Source organism: Gymnodraco acuticeps, unplaced genomic scaffold (genome assembly GCF_902827175.1).
Source record: "Gymnodraco acuticeps unplaced genomic scaffold, fGymAcu1.1, whole genome shotgun sequence".
NCBI classification, from domain to species: Eukaryota; Metazoa; Chordata; class Actinopteri; order Perciformes; family Bathydraconidae; genus Gymnodraco; species Gymnodraco acuticeps.
Genome location: NW_022990440.1, coordinates 3,373,454 through 3,392,230, shown reverse-complemented (window position 1 = coordinate 3,392,230; position 18,777 = coordinate 3,373,454). Strand labels below are relative to the sequence as shown.

At 42.4% G+C, this 18,777-nt stretch overlaps 1 protein-coding gene across 4 annotated transcripts in view; it reads left to right on the top strand.

The window, feature by feature from the left end:
• taok3a (TAO kinase 3a) overlaps nt 1-18,777 on the top strand; it is an 84,710-nt gene that overhangs the window by 23,760 nt on the left and 42,173 nt on the right. For all 4 annotated transcript variants that reach the window (XM_034225191.1, XM_034225192.1, XM_034225193.1 and 1 more), the window contains exons 2-3: nt 4,728-4,848; nt 17,239-17,475. In XM_034225191.1, the coding sequence (XP_034081082.1) occupies nt 17,344-17,475 (132 nt within the window). In that variant the 5' untranslated portion in view covers nt 4,728-4,848; nt 17,239-17,343. The remainder of the gene's footprint in view (nt 1-4,727; nt 4,849-17,238; nt 17,476-18,777) is intronic.

Below are 18,777 nucleotides of genomic sequence, written 5' to 3'. Positions count from 1 at the left end.
CATGAAGAAGTAGCAAGGAATAATTCACTAGTTAGTTGACTGACAAAAGTTAAATAAAACATAGCTTCATAAATTAAAAAAACCTGAGGTGAAGGCCTTCAATATTTTTGCTTTGTCTGACCAACAGTCCTAGAACAACAAGATATTTTATTTACCATCATATTAGATTAATAAAGACAGAGAATACTCATATTTGGGATGCTGGAACTTGTACAATATGCTTAAAAAAAGACACAACAGCGACTACTAACATTACATTTTAGACGCTTTTATCCAAAGCGACTTACATACTCAATACTGTGGGCAATCCGGGGTGAAGTGTCCTGCCCAGGGACACAACGACATGCTGACTGCAGTGGGGTTTGAACCTGTGCTCCCTTGATCCGAACACCAACGCTCTACCCACTGCGCCACACACCTAACAACTTACTTTACACATAACCAAGACTCATTTTCTATAAATTAACTAATGTATCAATTGCCAAATAACTACTAACTATAGGCAACATGTAATACATAAATTGTCGATTAATCCAAAAAGTTTGTTTGTGAATTCATGAGTTACACATTCCGTAGACGTTGTTAAAGGTTTATTTAGTGACTGTGCCAACGCTCCATAATGGGGGGAGATTATCTTTCCCCTACAGCCCCTGGTTACTCCCAAACACCTCACAAATGCCCTTAACTACACTGATAATGCATAGCTGACACTTTACACATGCATACTATACGTGGATGTATGAGGGAAAGGTGTGAAAGCGTTTCTCACATATAAGGCTACCATGTGTAGTGTGCATGTGCTGCTCTAATATCCTGTCTGCATTACTGCAAGTGGTTTTTGTCCGTCAATATGGAGATTGATATTGACCTAGAGCTGCAGGGCGAATGAGGAGCTGCTCTCCCCTGCTTAGTCTACTATGAATGATTTGGTTTGGCAATATCTGGGGCTAATCTACTGTTCTTTGAATGGATATTTGTACAGTCTTGGGTTGATGCACCTACCTAGCAAGTATTCAAATCCTGCTTTGTGTGTGTGTGTGTGTGTGTGTGTGTGTGTGTGTGTGTGTGTGTGTGTGTGTGTGTGTGTGTGTGTGTGTGTGTGTGTGTGTGTGTGTGTGTGTGTGTGTGTGTGTGTGTGTGTGTGTGTGTGTGTGTGTGTGTGTGTGTGTGTGTGTGTGTGTGTGTGTGTGTGTGTGTGTGTGTGTGTGTGTGTGTGTGTGTGTGTGTGTGTGTGTGTGTGTGTGTGTGTGTGTGTGTGTGTGCATATTATTCACACTGTGAAAATGAGTCACTGCTATAAAAATCCACACCATGCCGCCCTGGCAGGATAATCAGGACATCATGTAGTTTCTTTCTATCTCCATGGATTAGTTTATTTTCATCCGGGGAGAATTTAGCGCATTGTGGAAATTGCCCTCATATTTGGTTGTCTCAGCTTTATTTGAAGCAGCATCTCACTAAGGGATGTGTGATTTAAGCACACCTACTTCTAGCATGACTCAACAAAAGCCCACCTCAGTCATCTTCAGGCACTCTAGGAACCAATTGAGAGTTAATGAGTCCTATTGAGTATTACATTCAGGCAGATCAAGGATCAGTGTGACATTGTTTGTCTGTAGTGGCTTAAGTTTGCACATTGATTCAGCTCAACGGTAACTAGACGGCTCTTGATAAAAGGGAATAGTTCCCACAAAATTCCCCAGAGTCCCCCAGGAATTGTCATCATGAATGCCTACAGCAGCATGGTTGTTGATAAGCTTTTCACAAACTCTTGGAAGTCAGTATGAGGAAGACTGAACCAAAAAGGGGTCTGAACTTGGCCCAAGTCCCCGTCTAGCTTGATGAATTGTTAGGCCAATCCCTCTGAAAGCTGTTCTTTTGGATTGTAATGCCCGAGAACCAAAATGGAAAACAAGGTTTTGTTTCTGAAAAAAGGTTGCTTGGCCAAGTTGAACCTCTGAAATTGACGGCTCGTGACTCAGTATTTATGATTCATATCCCTGTGTGTGTCATGCAACAGGAGGAACAGAAAGTAGGAGTTGGGTATTAGGATTGTTATCATCTGCCAATGCAACAACAGACCTTTTCCAGAGAGCCAGTGGCACGACGAAACCAGGGATGGTGGGTTGGTAATATTACTATTTGTTAAAGCCTTCATTGCCTAACCTTAACCATACAGACCTTAGAAGAATTCGCTAACATTTCCGAGCCTCACTGAAGGTCTGAAACTCCCACTGTCGAGGATGAAAAAGCAACAACTACTTTTCTGTTTCTGTAACTTCATATGTTGTTTGCCCTTTCCATTCAAGTTTCTAGTTTGTAAGGATTTAGTCCTACTGAGCTGTCTGTGGAAAGCAGCTTAATATGAACCGAAAAAATAAGCAAGAACCTGAGAATCAGGAAGTTGTCAAATGGATAATCGCTGGCTTTTAACTCCAGTCGCTCTCTTTCGGATTCTGTCTCTCTGTTTCGGTCTCACCCTCTTCTTAGTGTCCCCTCCCATCTCGTTCCTTGTTGTTAATTATTATCACACAACCTGTTTGCCTCTAACAGCATTTCTCTTTGGCCTTTTTTCTGTATGTTGAACATGTTATCATGCCAAGCCTTTAATTGCCCCTGACCTTTGTAACAGAGAACACACACACACACACACACACACACACACACACACACACACACACACACACACGTGTTTTTCATACTTTTTGGCCAACAGTGAATGAACTAAGAAAGCAAATGTTCAAAAAGTTGCAGTTATGAACACAAACACTTAGTCTCTATCTATCTATATCTCTCTCTTGTCAGTTGGTAACAAATGCAACAGCTTCCCCAGAGGCCCGTGCAAGCGTCAGTTTGTGTTATAAATCATTCAGGGATACTCAGAAGGGGCACAATACATTTGTATCCTTCTCCTCTCATCCCTCCATCCTCGCTCCTTCTTTTATTATTCAATGTGGTTCCTCTGAGCAACCAATCTGCCGCTCTGCGTGATAACAAAAAGAGAGGAGGACGTTTTGGGGTAGGGGGTATGTGAAACCAATGAGACAAGAGGGTAGGGGGAAACGTGATAAAGTAGAGGTACTGAGAAGAAGAAGAAATGAAATGTTCCAGTTTGATACAGGAATGGATTGTCCCAAGACAAAGGTCAAAGGGTAATGGATTGAGTTATGGATACTTCCTGATTGTGGAGTGCTTGTGGACAACAGTTGGTTTCATTGTGCGCTCGTCTTGTATCTGACAGTTTAGTTCAGGGTCATGTGTTGTTCTCACTGATAATGTTGTGGATGTTGCCCCACCTGCTTGTCAAAACGACACACAGTCCAGTAGCCGACAGCAATCTGCTGTCAGAAAGACTCGCTCAGATTGTTTGACGTGCATGTGTGTGTCTTTGTGCAACACTGTGTGTGGGAGAAAGCAAAATATTGAATTTGTTCCTGCTAGTGAAAGGTTGTGTTTGCCCACCGTGTGTGGAGTCCTTGAACTCGTGCATTTGAAAGCGGAAGAAAGAAGATGTGTTCAGGTGCAAACAGGAGGCTACAATTATTTGGAGATACTGTCTGCTCAATGCATTCTGGGATAGACTTTGTGCTCCGAGTGACCGTGAATAAGGACGATGTGGAAAATAATCATTAATATGAACATGGTTACAGGATCTTTCTATGGTACTAAATAAATAACCTGTTTTACTTTACTGGTGATTTTGTTAGTTAAACCATGCTGCCTCTGAACTTTGTGTCGTAGAATATGTATTGTTTTCTTTCCTGAAGCTGATAAAAGGCAGGATCCTGGTGTTGAGAGGATAACAACTGACTAAAGAGATTGTTATTAGCCGTTGAGTCATTCCACCATCTGCTATTGTGAGGAATTATAAAATGTTTCCCTATGTTTGTACTGTTTATCCTCAGCTCTCATGCTCATAATAAATGTAATATTTTTACAAAATGTGACTCACCTGATATAACATGTATACATTACAGTAGAGAGGCTGTAAGTGGCTGATAGTCTTGTCAGTTGTTGGCTTGCATTTGATTGTATTTGAGTAAAAAGCCAAATATAAGAGAAAAAAAAGGAAAACCAAACGTTGTGTTGGCAGTTCGGTTCTTGCTGAAGTTGCACTCGGCCACAACAGTGCATCAGACACTAATCAGTGCCAAAAAGACACAACCGAAAGCCACATATAAAATAAGGATACTTGAACAGTTCCAGTTCATTGCTTAAGCATGGAACTAATTATGGTTTTCATTCATTATTTATGAATGAGAGAAGAATGTAAGAAATAATGATCAAATTCACATTGGTCGAGGTTTGCAGCTGAAAACACACTCAAAGTAAAATAGCTGAACCTAAATAAAAATGTATTTAACACAGGCTTGCATTTCTCAAAGGTCTACAAAGAACTTAAACAAAAAACAATGTTAGTGTAGTAGCCTTCCCTAGTATTGGCTCAGTAAAACATTATAATAAATAATTAATCTTCTTCGTGAGCACATTTTCTACCACAAAATCTCATGTAAGTAGTAGAACCAGTGACTTTTGGGCAATTGTTCTTTAAAAGTAACGATTAACCGATCATCAAAATAGTTAAATATTAGTGCAGACTATTGTTCTTTTGATCTTTTAATCCACTTTTTTCAGCTTTCACAGCCAGTTATTGAATGTATTTTACTTTAACATACAGTAAAATCCCACCATCTAACCTAATTAATGTTTCCTCTTTCCAACAACAGGTACAGTATTATCCCAGTCATGAGGAAAGTCGGCAAGAGGTCAACTCTGGACTTAAACTAAGAAAAAGAAAGAGGGGGAGACAGAGGCTTGCCCGACTCCCCATTTACACATTTCCTACAGGTAGGTTATATTCTACTATTATTCAACACACCTCATCATGCAATACCAAACCTATTACTTCTTTTTTTTAATTATGTATTAGATTTTTTAACCAATACGTCTAATCTTATTGTGACTTCTAGCATGCAAATAGTTAAGCAAAATGTCTAAGTGCTTGCGTCCTTGTGTCAAAAGCCAGACATCAGCCGACTGTAACTGGGTCTTGTTATCCTCGTCATGAAAGCTTGCTGCCCTGCCGGCTCTCTGATGTACACAGCAGCTAACCAACCCACTGTCACTCTGCATTAAAGCTGAGTCTGAATGGAGGCAACATTTCTCAAGTTGTGTGTGTGTGTGTGTGTGTGTGTGTGTGTGTGTGTGTGTGTGTGTGTGTGTGTGTGTGTGTGTGTGTGTGTGTGTGTGTGTGTGGCCTAGCATTACTATACTTGTGGGGACGTAAATCTGTTTACATAGTCACGTGTGGGGACTCGCCTCCCTTATGGGGACAAATTGGAGGTCCCCATGAGGGGAATCATTCATTTTAGGGTGAAGACTTGGTTAGGATTAGGGTAAGGGTTAGGGTTAGGCATGTGTTGGTTATGGTTAAGGTTAGGATAAGTCTCCAGGAAATGCATGTAAGTCAATGTAATGTCCCCTGAAGTGATGTATACATGGTGTGTGTGTGTGTGTATTCCTGTGTATGGGGATTGCTGAAAGATTTGAGGTTGCTTGTTGGCAGCATATAGGAAAATAAATTGATGGATACGTTAAATTGGAAGCTTGCTAGCCCAGAACCAGTCTTACATGTTTGATTATAGTGCACTTTACAGATGCACTATGCAGCTGCACTTCACTGTTAGTCTTTTAGCAAAGTAAAGACCATCAACGTTGTGTTTTTCAAACGACTAGATATCAAATACGATACGATAATACTTTAATGGTCAGTTCAAGTCTGAAATTTGACTTGCATCTTAGCAGCTCCATGTGTAACATCAACATAGACACATATCAAGAAACAATACATGAAAAACAAACATTTAACATAACAGCACAATCACTGAGAGAAAACATGCTCCAAGACCCTTACACATACTGTGGTTAAATGACGTGAACAACAGTAGCCTTTAAATACAGTTGTCCTATTTCTTGTTTTTAAGTTTTGAACTGTTTTGCTTTAATATTTCATAGAAAGTTGTCTGGATCAAGCGTATTTAAAGCTTTTAGGGATTAAAGGAAGCCTACGGTTAGTCTGTGGTTTTGGAGTCTTTTGTGAATTGGGTAATCATGTAAATTCTTTCAGTCAACTTGGCATCATACACAGAGCCAACACCAATCCTTCTTTCAGCGGGAAGGCAGGCAAGTATGTGCAACTGTACGTTCTGAGCCGGGGGCAAATCTTATCGCTGAGTCACACCCTGAGTGGGGGAAAGCGCTTGTGGAAAAGGGGTGTGGTACAGGGGAGCAATCTGGGCTACAGAACAATCCTCAGGGCAACACCAGGGCTAGTTTCCAATGTTTGGGCATCCCCTAACCTGTATGCTGGTAAAAGTGTTTGGTGATATAATATTGGTTTTATCAGTATTCTAAGAACGACATGAAACCACCTACAAGTGTAACGTCCTCCACCCATGATCCGTGGGACTGAAGGTACGTTGGAAGGAGAGCAGCATTGTTTACGATCTGTTAAATCAGACACATGGAAGCCTGCTGACCGTCAAACTTTACTTATCCTGAAATCTTCTTAGTTAGTTAGTGTGATTTGAAGGGAACGTTGTATATTTGTGGAAGTGCTTACAAAAAGAGATGGAAGTGTTCATCCATCTTGACGAGCAGCTGCCATTGAATGGTTAGTACATTAAAAAAGGACAGGCAAATCAAGGCAAAGTTGAAACCAGCTGAACTTTGAGCGAAGCCTGTTGATGAAAGGTAAAGGGGCTTAGGATCGTCCTTAGTAGTGTAATATCCAGCATCTCAAAGTAACTGGAAGTATTACTGTGTACAACAAATAAATACATGTATATAGGCCCCCCTCCATTATACCCATTTTACACATCCTGCAAGAAATGTTGATACAGTTAATACAGATAATCAACTTTTAAATATTGTGTTGTGCAGTGTATGTTTGTGTATGAGTGTTTTTGTTACTCGGTATTTACCAGACTTTGACCAGAAAAATCTGTTACGGTCCAACAACTTTAAATCTCTCCAATCATTATGTTTGATGAAAATAATTTCCCCTTAGTACAATTTTAAGTACAATGAAAATGGACTGAATAATGTCAGCACCTGTAGTTCAACCCGGAGAGACGTGATGTAAGAATTACATATTTATTGTTTACACGTCGTATGAATGAAATGATTGCCATGATAGTACAACAGGAGAATGTAATGGTGTTTGGCGATTAGGCCCCCGGTTTGCAGGATAATCATTCAGGAGGGAAAGCACCGCTCCGATGAAATCCCCGGGGTCTAGACACTGGTGGTGGTGATGAGTAGGTGAGACCAGTCTGAAGGAGGAAGGTTTAGCTTTGTCCTGAGGAGACGGGAGGCGAGAGGGGTGGAGGCGGGTTGCGTGTGATCATCTGCAATGACAACTGACAGGGAGGAAGAGCAGGTATTTAAGGCATTTAGCATGTGCAGCGATTGGCTGCTGAGGCGTGACGCCCTCATATTTAATGAGGGGGGAAGGGAGCCATAGAGTGACGTGTGAGTGACTCGAGTTAGGTCTTCCTTATTGAACTTGCGCTAAAGCTTTCATTTCTCCTCAATGCCACGTGAGGAGAAGACTGGATTAGTGATTTCAGCGCAATCTATTCCGAGACAGTCGAACTGGACGAGGTAGCCTGAGTGATCGGTGGTTTCTCTCTGTAGAACACAATCAAAACAGCGCTTGATTTTAAAGTCGGCGGCGGCACGCCTCAATTAAAACCTCATGAGCCAGACACGCCTATGTATTCTTCAAATAGTTGTTTGCTCTGTTTATATGAGAATGTGTTGGCCTGAAGCTGAGGAAAATGTTTTGTGTTAAGATCGGAATTGATCCCTGTTTTTCCGGGACACATTTCCGGACACATGGACTGACCGAAAGCTGTTAAATGTGCATAAATGAATGCTGCACCCCATCCATGCACTGTGTATTAAGTCACAGGAAGAACAGCCACTTTGGATTTTCCATTGATAAGAAATAGTCCTATCACCCTTTTTTAATTGGTCCGTCATCACCGTGCAACCCTGGCATTGTACTGTACATGTAAATAGGCTGTATATTATTCATACCGAAGCTGACCCATTTAATGTCATGCAGAGAGCATGCACACACAGAGACAGAGTACACGTCACACACACGCATACATTACTCTCCAGAGGCCTTGCACTCCAGTTAGATGTAAGGCTCTATCTTCTGGCAGTCTTTACGTTTTTATTAGACAGGATTATTGAAGTGCAGCCATTTTCTTTTCTTTTTTTCTAAGAGTGTGTGTGATCCAGGCAGACACGTGCACCTTCAAACACAAACACACTCGACAGCACAGCCTGCTCCCTATATTGTCATGATAGTACGGAATCATTACGTAATTCCTATTCTGTCTGTCTTCTACACATTCTGCCCTCACACTCTGTCTCAATGCACAATCTAACGGATTTACCAGGTTTTTTTTCCTTCAGTTTCTGATTAGAGCTGGCGATGGTAATCCCAGTAAGAATTCCCACAGTCTGCCTAATTCCTGTTCCTGCCTAAAGCCGGTAGGGGGGCCAGTAAGCTGCTAAACCCCCTGGCTATACACGCACACACATATGGACTCTTGTGTGCTCTCACTGGCGTTATGGCACATACATATATATATATATATACACATTTATACATGTGCAGTATTGCACTTTATTTGCACTCTAAGAGTTTAGTTGGAATACAGGCGACCCAGGAGACTGAGTGTGAGCCAACGATAAGGAAAACACGTCCTGCTTGTCAAAAGCTTTTATTATTAATACAAAATGATCAAACAGAAGTGAAGCTAAATCTATAACACTTCAATGAATTAAAAGACACTTCTGAAGAAATGAATATAGGAGGAGGAACAATTAAATGCAAGTGTCCACGCACAAGAAACATGGTTTTTAAAATGTCTATGAAATTATATGATATTATCCTCTTTTCTGTAATAATGTATGTTATCTTTAACTTGCAAACATTTGTGCAAGTTCAAACTCCTTGCAAGTTTTTTTAATTACTCTAAAATGTCAGGTTGTGTTTAGGGAATGCTGAAATTGAATGTGATTAAGTGGCGGTTGACGTGGACTCTGTTGATAGTTTGTTTTTCTTTATTTCACAAAAACGACATGTTTTTCAGCTCACTTTCATACTCAATCAATCCATGTTTATTTATATAGCCCAATATCACAAATGTTACATTTGTCTCAGTGGTCTTCACAGTGTGTACAGAATATCAGTATGACAATACGACACCCTCTGTCCTTAGACCCTCACATCGTACAAGGAAAAACTTCCGAAAGAAAACCCACAGTTTAAAGGGGAAAATGGGAGAAACCTCAGGGAGAGCAACAGAGGAGGGATCCCTCTCCCAGGACGGACAGACGTGCAATAGATGCCGTGTGTAAATTGAAAAGATAATACATTTACAACATATAGGTAGTCCAAATGTTTGGAAATGCACGTGTCTATAATAATAAGATGAATCCACAAGGATGTCGATACTGTGGTTGTCAGAAGCAATGTTCGTCTTCCCTCCAAATAAATACCAAAAAGTATCAATATCGGTTATTGACTCTTTATGATTCCCTCATAATTGTGATGCGATGTCCCATTTAAATGTCTGTCGCAGCACATGGTATAGAGCCAAATCTACCAGCCTGATCGACTTGTTCCTGCAACAACATGTTGGTACATCAATTAGTCATAACGGCACCAACAGGGGCCCGGGGGGGGGGTGTACAGTATTTGTTTGTTTATGTGTTTCTTGTATAAGGAAGTTGAACTTTGGCCCATAGCATGTGTTCATGTACAGATACAACAAGAGAAATCTAAGAGTACTTTTTTATATATATTCTCTCTGTGAAGCTGACAATTGTGTGGCCCGACCAAGCAAGGAGGCAGAGGCAGTACGTCCAAATACAACCCGGTGTGGGCATTTATTAACTCATGAACACATGACACACAGCCTCAATCCTGCTGAACATGTGCACACCGTCACCAACCACAGGGATCTCCCACACACTACCAGCCTCCAAACAGACAGGGCAACAGGGACTAAATACACACACTAATCAGCAATTAGACACAGGTGGGGGGGAGGAGACAACACCGGGCACCAGGTGCACACAATCAACAGCCACAGACATGGGGAAAGGGAACACTTTTAACATAAAACCAGCAAACAGACAGACAAACTAAAACACATACAGATGCACACACCACCTACATTTCGCCACCAACAAAGCTACACAATCCGTAACGGAGGCCGAGATCTATGGCCCCAGAGATCACCTCCGTTACATTTCCTTACCCCTCTCCCCCGGAAGCACAGTGTCTTGAAAACCTTGGCTTCCCTGCAAGGTTTCTGCTTCCCCTTGTGCAGCATGGTTTCCTCAGGGGGGGGGGCGTGAAGTCAGAAGGAAGCTTCCCTTTCTTTCTTTTGGCGATCCGATTCTTCCTCTCCAGCTGAGCGGGGTCCGCCCGGAACTGCTGCCGCTGCATCACAGTGGCTATCTGCCCCTTCATGCTAATGAGCTCCCTCTGGCGCTCCTCCTTCTCCTCCGTGCTGCGATGCAGGTGACGCTGTAGGCTGATGTTGACCTTCTCCAGCTTCCTAGCTGCCGCTCGCTCCAGCTTCAATTTTTCTTTCTCCTTTCTGGCCTTCTGGGCCGTGAGCTCTGCCTCTCGCTGTCTCTGTCTCTCCAGCTCCTCCAGCAGCTGACGCTCCATGATGGGCTTCGCCTCCTCCACTAAGCGCATCTCCTCTGTCTGCTCTCGCATCAATTTCCAGTTATCCGCCAGGATCTTTGATGCCCCAACAGCAGAGTTAGTGCCCGTCGAGCCTTTAGCCAATCGGCCGTCTTGCCTCCGGAGTCTCCGCTCCTCTTCTATCATGGATTCCCGTTCTTGTACCCGTGCGAACTGCTGCCTGAAGCTGCAGGAGTGTCCTCATCATCTCCCTCAGTTCCTCCATTACTCTCACCTCCTCACTTGGTCAATCCCACTTCTGACACCAATTGTGAAGCTGACAATTGAGCGGCCCGACCAAGCAAGGAGGCAGAGGCAGCACGTCCAAATACAATCCGGTGTGGGCATTTATTAACTCATGAACACATGACACACAGCCTCAATCCTGCTGAACATGTGCACACCGTCACCAACCACAGGGATCTCCCACACACTACCAGCCTCCAAACAGACAGGGCAACAGGGACTAAATACACACACTAATCAGCAATTAGACACAGGTGGGGGGGGAGGAGACAACACAGGGCACCAGGTGCACACAATCAACAGCCACAGACATGGGGAAAGGGAACACTTTTAACATAAAACCAGCAAACAGAGACAGACGCACACACTACCTGCATTTCGCCACCAACAAAGCTACACAATCCGTAACGGAGGCCGAGATCTATGGCCCCAAAGATGACCTCCGTTACACTCTCTTTTACATTTCTGATTTGAAAATAAATGTCATTTTCCTATGTGAAATATTAGATACTTTAATGTGGTTTTTTTGTTCCAAAAATATTGCAACGTTAAAACTTTTTTTAGTATATTCGGCAAGAAATTCCCAAACTCAGTGCAAAATCCTTATTATTGTTCTTCAAATATTGTTGAATTCAAATGTGTGTGTGTGTGTTTGTTTATAGTCTAGGCCAGATTTTCATGGACGATATATTCTCGTTTACATATCATTTTGTTTTGGTGATCATTTATTAAATATAGCAATAATTTGGCAGCAATACCTTCCCCCACTGTAACCCACACACATGCTGCCTCATTTACTCACTCAGCCACCAGTGCGTGCGTGCATGCATGACACGCTACTGCACACCTACACATAAGTACTGTGTCATGCATGCGTGTGGTAGTGAACATGTAGTAAAGAATTCACACACACCGAGCAGTAAATCTGTCTAAGCCATTTGCCTAATCAGCTCTCTCTCTCACACACACACACACACACACACACACACACACACACACACACACACACACACACACACACACACACACACACACACACACACACACACACACACACACACACACACACAGAACTGACAAAATACCGGACTTTGCCGGACTAGTGACAGTGTTACCAAGCCCCCCACATTACAACCTGTTAACGGTACGTTGCATCACTTCACACATCTTAGAGGAGGAAGAGTGAAACAGAGGGTGAGAGGGAGTTGTGCACAGTGTGATCACATGACATCATTTGCTCCATTTGTATCTATTTTACTCATCCGCCAACTCCTCCCATCATTGTGGTTCAGATCTGCTTTTAAAGCTTCTTCACATGGGGTCCAACTATCTCTCTCTATACAATGTTTGATTATCTCCATTATTGTCCAATAATTCTCATTCTATATAAGGTGTGTCTTCAGAATAGCCAAATTCCTGATATGTGGAAATCCTCAACTGTAATTCCCATCCCTAAGAAGCCTCATCCTAAAGTCCTAAACGACTTCAGACCGGTGGCTTTAACGTTATTGGTAATGAAAATGTTTGAACAAATTGTTAAAGGCCTTGTCATGTCAGTAATAGGTGGTGAACTTGATCCACTACAATTTGCGTATCAGGCAGGGAGAGGCGTAGAGGATGCAAAGCTTTTATACTGCACACCCTCCACAAACACCTTGAAAAGCCACAAGCCCATGCCAGGCTTTTGTTTGCTGACTTTTCTTCAGCATTTAACACAATGCAGCCGCATCTCCTGGTGGAGAGCCTATTATGTCATTTTAAACTGCCCGATCAACTTGTTTTATGGATTTTAAACTTTCTAACTAATAGAGAGCAGAAGGTGTTTGTCAATGGACACCTCTCTGACTCTGTCATCACTTCCACGGGCTCGCCTCAAGGATGCGTTCTTTCACCCCTACTTTTTATAATGTACACTGATAAATGCAGGAGCATGCAAGACAACAGCTACCTGGTTAAATTCTCTGACGATACCGCCCTCTTGTCCCTCCTTAGCGGCTCAGAATCAGGCCACGAGTGTGCTCTTGCCGATTTTATTTCCTGGTGTGATGACAGTTTTCTGGATTTAAATGTCTCTAAAACCCAGGAATTGATAATTGATTTTAGACGTCACAAGCATGTTCCTAAGGAGTGCATCATACACAATGACAAGGTTGAAATTGCCACATCATACAAATACTTGGGCACCATTTTCGATGACCACCTCAAATTTGATGTGAATACTGAGTGTATTGTGAAGCGGGGTCAACAGAGAATGCACCTTCTTCGCAAACTGAACTCTTTCTCTGTCAGGCCCTTCATTCTTTGTCGTTTTTACCAAGCATTCATTGAGAGCCTTATTTGTTTTTCTTTTATCTGCTGGTTCCATAGCCTTACACTGAAAGACAGGAACAGCCTGAACAGCATTGGTAAAACCTGCTCCAAGATCATCGGCGTGAAACAGAGAGACTGAAACTCCTTCTGTAACCAGCAGATTCTGCGGAAAGCCGAGAGCATTCTGAACTCTCCAGGTCATGTTCTTTCACATGAATTTCGTCTGTTGCCTTCAGGGCGTAGATATGCTCTACCTGCTCAAAGGACTAATCGCTTTTCTAAATCATTCATCCCTTCTGCACTCAAACTTTTACATTCTTGAAAAGGCTTTTAACTTGATTATTTATTTATTTATTATTGTGATGCTTTTAACTATTCATCGTGTAAATTGGAATTATCCACATCTGTGCTCCCGGGTGTATCTGTGTGTTTTCTTCTTGTATGTTCCTGCCTGTGTACATGACATAAGCTGCTGCTCATAACCAATTGCCCCTTGCGGGATTAATAAAGTTGTTGATTGATTGTGTGTGTGTGTGTGTGTGTGTGTGTGTGTGTGTGTGTGTGTGTGTGTGTGTGTGTGTGTGTGTGTGTGTGTGTGTGTGTGGATGCAACCAGGAGACACAATACACGTGGCCAAACAAAAGTGGTGGTGGAACACATATTGGCATACACACCGGCAAATACAAACAGAGACACTGCATGGTTCTCTTCCAAGGTCAGTTATACACATAATTGTCTTGGTTTTATGTCAACAAACACACTTTTAGTGCTTAAGAAAGTCTTTAATCAGATATATGAAGAACTGAAATCACGCAAAGCTTCTAATAAATGCCATACACGTGCAAAAAGATATACTTGATGGCAGTGTGACTTCCATTGAATTGCTAGAAACCATAAATAATGTGTAAAATGATCTGCAACCTACAGGTTGTATACATTTGTGTGCTGTACTGTTCGTTCCTCATTCGACACGCCTCCATCATAGGCATGAAGGGTTCATGCTACTCAAAGATGCCTCAGTGACCAAGAGCTGCCTTGAGGCAATAAGCATGTAAGCCTGTATATGTGATCCTCCACATTATGTAAGCGAGTAAACTGAAACCATGGCTGTTGTTTATGTGGCAACGCGTGGTGGTTTCCGAGCATGTTCTGGGCCATTCTTAGAGAGAAATCTAAACCGTGAAATTGACTTTAGTCAGGCTGCATCTCAATATGCTGCCATACCCAATGCTGAGATGTTATGCTTTGTAGTTGTAGCCGGTTGGCATCAGGAGACCTTTCCATTTACAGAAGGAGGCAGAGTGTGTGTTCTTGTTGATGTTTACTTGGCCAACTTAAGAAGCAGTATTTTTCCATGTCTTCTCCTCAACTCTGGGTTAACAAATAAGCAGCATCTCTTGACGTGGCAAGTCAAGTCAACACATGAAAAATGGCAGAATAGCTTTGAGGTATCTTGAGCCAGTGTTATTGAGAGTATGTTGATCGTGAACAACGAATCAAAACTCGAGAAATCGGGTGTTGTGCACTAGGCATGTGCACAGATAGACCTCAAAGTGGGCTTGAGCACCTGCCCTTTTCCTATTCGAGAAGTGCCCTTTTCAAATGAATCTCGAATCTGACTAGCTTGTTCAGTCTAGCCCACCTATGGTGCTGCAGGACTGTATTCTGATTGGCTAAGGCACTTCTGTGTGATTTACCCTTTGTGGCCTTGTTTACTTGTGCGAAATGTATTGATCATTAATTAACTGTCATGAAACCGTATTTCAACCGACCTCAGTCAGGGGTTTCTTTTAAATATACATACATTTTAATTTCCATTTAACACTGTCACAAAAGTTGTCACTCCAGGCATATATTTATTTCATTACTAACAAACATAGCAGGCCCTGTAGTGGACACCTCATACTTTTCACTTTATTGGTAACGTTTTAAATGCTTTTAAAAAAACACTAAGAAGATGTTTTTGGTTGCTTTTTAACAAACGATGTAATCCGCAGATATTTATAGCAAATGATAGTTGCATTAAGATAAGTAGATACTTTTTCAATCGGGTAAACAATGAAATAGTCCACCCTCAGAATCCCACACCTACAGTAATCCCCCCAAAGCTACGAGGCTGCAATCTTCACACATGTTGTGCCGTGGAACAGAGGGCACAGCACTTTGCCTTTAAGACATTTTAAGATATTTTGGGAGCGGGTGTGATGGCTTAAGCCCCTTTAAGAGCGGGGGATTAGGATGATGCTGATGCTTAGTGTCTTGGCCTGTGTGCATGTGTGTCTTGCTGCCTCTGCCTGTATGTCAGCTTGCCCTGTGTGGGGCTGGCCTTTGGAGCCAGATTAGCTGCATCTGGATGATGTGCACACACACACACACACACACACACACACACACACAGAGAGCGAGAGAGAGGAGAGAGAGAGAGAGAGAGCGAGAGCGAGAGAGAGAGAGAGAGAGAGAGAGAGAGAGAGAGAGAGAGAGAGCGTATGAGAAGATATCTCGAGAGATAGATAGAGCGATCTATATCGCTCTAGATCTCGCTCTCTCTCTACTCTCTCTCTTCTCGCTCTACTCTCGCCTCTCTAGCCTCTCTATCGCTGCACTTCTCTTTCTGTTCCTTTAAGCCTTCCACACTTTTTTCTCTCCTCGCACTCTCTTTACTCTTGATAACTGCCCTAGCCTCTTTCGCTCGCTCTCTCTCTCTCTCTCTCTGCTGTTTGTGCATGTGTGTGTGATGTATGTGCAACCAAGCTAACTGGAGCAGGGTGTTCTGAATGTATGCACGATTGATGGGCTGGCTGCAGCCTTGCGATACAAAACATTTAGCATTAGTGTGTGTCTGCTTGTGTGATGATGCATCAGTGACTCAGCTTCAGCTGTCAAGTAGGGATGGAGAATATTGATAATCTTAAGAAAATAGATTTCTTTATGCTATAGAAATGCAATATTATGTATTGCGATACTATATTGACTCTTAATAACATAATTTAATCGACTGTTTGTATGAACAATTATTATTATAACTGTATGCAGGCTCATTTTATGTTTTGATGATAAATCAAAATGTAGAACCTACTGTTCTGATGCATTAAAAACAAAATAATGCTCAGATATTTATTTCATAACCCCTGAAAGATGATACGTATTGTACCACCACATTCTTGCCAATACGCAGCCCTACTGTCAAGGTTGTTGTCTGTGTGTGTGTGTGTGTGTGTGTGTGCAAGTTTACATAAGCAAGTGTTACTGTGACTCGGATGAGCAGCGGGACTAGACAGTACTGCTGCGTCAATATAGCTGTCCTTTTACTTGTCTCTGTCACCTATCAACTGCACCGATGCAAATGCAGAATAGAAAGGCGCATGCACGGACATGCACGCACGCACACACACACACACGATACGGGTTTGTGTGTGCAAACAGAATCTTTGTTGGTTTATTAACCAACTAGGGATGCATGTAAGTAGCTCGGAGTAACAAACCTACTAAACGAAACACCTACAAATGATGACAGACAGGTTTTTAGATGTTCCCAAATGTAGCAACACCGACCTTTACAGGAAGAAAGTTGAGTAAAGACTTTACTACAGGATAAATATTTTTTAAATATAAAATGTACTGCAGTTGTTATTTTTTTGGAATAAGCAGGAATATTTGTCTGTGTGTGTTTGTGTGTGTCACTATAACGAATGCTTTAGTGGGCATGTTATTATTTTAAACTCCACTAATATAACACTAATTTTATGAATGGTAATCAGTTTAAAAAGTTGAAATATACTTCAGTCATGTAAGAATTCTCTTGCACACAGGAAGTGATATGTTGTGTTGTGTGGCAACAGCTAAGTGTTAAGTTGAGGAGGATCTGACAAATGTCACAATCTATTCCTTTCTGTTTCCAGGTCTAGCTGGCCAATGCCGGGCCCGTGGTGGAGATCTGGTGGCGGCAGCAGCAGTAGTGTGTATGTGAGCGTCGCCCCCGACGCCTAGCTCATGTCCAGCCCATAATGCCGTCCTCCACGCGGAAAGGAGTGCCGAAGGACCCCGAGCTGGCTGACCTTTTCTTCAAAGATGACCCCGAGGATGTCTTCTGTGACCTGCACGAGATCGGACATGGCAGCTTTGGGGCCGTCTACTTTGTGAGTGCGAATGTTGTGTTCTTTCACAAGCCAATACACTTTAATTGAAAGGACTTCATCCAAACCAAGGACATTGCATATACAATTTATACAAACTGCTTTTATTACCATATTATCAAGTAATTTCAGATCTTAAAAGAAATAGTTTTGGTCAGGCATTTACGTCAGTATGGATCATATATTTTTATATTGAGTCTAACTCGGTGGGTTTTACACCATCTGATGGCAATGCACGCCTGTTAAGACAGAGTTTATTGATTGAGTATGAGTGGACCTCGAAGACATTGAAATGATTTGAAGCCATTGTTTCGACGCAGTAAAACATCAAAGATGTAGTGGTGGAGTTTATTAGTTGACCATTTAGCTTTGGAAGAAATAGAGCATGTGAATGAGGGGCTGGACCATTACAGATACTTAACAATACCATTAAGAAAAGCTCCCTAAGCCCTTTACTATGCAGCGCTTATTAATACACGAATATCGCTTTGATTTATTTATGAGCTAGTCACCCCTGATCGATCCATTGATTTGTGCGCATGTTGTAAGTGTAACCCACTACCTTATGGCTCTTTGGATGAAATGAAGTGGAGACAGATTCGCTCTCAGCACTTTCTCTGTAGCTTTCTTATTAATCTCATCATCACTAATTACTCATCAAGCCTTTGATTCTAAAGCTGTGTGGAAGGGGGGTTGAAAGCAGATCTCTCTGGTCCCTTCAGATCCTCTCCTCTTTCTCCTCTCCAGCTACAGCTACAGCTACTGCTCTCCTCTCCTCTACAGCTACAGCTACTGCTACTGCTCTCCTCTCCTCTCATCTACAGCTACAGCTACAGCTACAGCTACTGCTCTCCTCTCCTCTCATCTACAGCTACTCCTCTCTTCTCCTCTCCTCTTCCTCCTCTCATCTACGGCTACACCGCTCCTCTCTCCCCCTCCAGATGCAGGGCTGGGAGCGATAAGCCTCCTCTCCTCCCTCCCTACTAAGACAGCTGTTTTCTTGAAATCGATAGTAAAGCAGGATTTTCTTGGCTGTCAGGGCTTTAACATCCTCTTCTGTCCCATCTCATTTACACACACACACACACACACACACACACACACACACACACACACACACACACACACACACACACACACACACACACACACACACACACACACACACACACACACACACACACACACACACACACACCACACACACACACACACACACACACACACACACACACACACACACACACACACACACACACACAGCCCTAATACGTCACAACTTACCCTGGTGCCCATGTCCGTCTG